Genomic DNA, 512 nt, shown 5'->3' with positions numbered 1-512 from the left:
GTACTTCCCCCCCGTCCCGTCCCGTCCCGTCCCGTTCCGTCCCCGGAGCCGCGTTTTCGCGGTCGCCGTCTGTCGGCGGCCGCCCGGCCTCCGGCGAGAACCAATCAGGGGGCGGCTGGCCGCACGTGGAGCCGAGGGGACTCAAGAGCGCCGCGGCCGCCGCTCACTCCCCCCGTGACGGGCGTCCCGGCGGCACAGGGCAGCGCCGCGGGGGCGTCCACCGCCGCCACCGCCATGAGCGGCCCCTACCCGGAGGAGAGCTGCCCCGAGCGCCCCGAGTGTAAAAGTAAATCGCCAACTTTGCTGTCTTCCTACTGCATCGACAGCATTCTGGGACGCCGGAGCCCCTGCAAGGTGCGGTTGCTCGGAACCGCTCCCGGTTTGCCCCCCGTCGCCTCCCGCCCCGACGCCGACAAGACCGCGCAAGGTAAGCCCCGGCGGTCACGGACCGGTCCTTCTCCCCGCCGTCGAGGTGGGGAAGGGCCGGCTGCGACCCCCCCCCCCCTGTCCCC

At 73.6% G+C, this 512-nt stretch overlaps 1 protein-coding gene across 1 annotated transcript in view; it reads left to right on the top strand.

Moving 5' to 3' along the window:
• Positions 1-234: 234 nt before the first annotated feature.
• ARX (aristaless related homeobox) overlaps positions 235-512 on the top strand; it is a 9,132-nt gene continuing 8,854 nt past the window's right edge. The window contains exon 1 of the mRNA XM_010571382.1: positions 235-486. Coding sequence (XP_010569684.1) covers positions 235-486 — 252 coding nt within the window. The remainder of the gene's footprint in view (positions 487-512) is intronic.

This window comes from Haliaeetus leucocephalus, unplaced genomic scaffold (genome assembly GCF_000737465.1).
Source record: "Haliaeetus leucocephalus isolate CR32 unplaced genomic scaffold, Haliaeetus_leucocephalus-4.0 Scaffold317, whole genome shotgun sequence".
Taxonomy (NCBI): domain Eukaryota; kingdom Metazoa; phylum Chordata; class Aves; order Accipitriformes; family Accipitridae; genus Haliaeetus; species Haliaeetus leucocephalus.
This window is presented reverse-complemented; position numbering and strand designations above follow the sequence as displayed.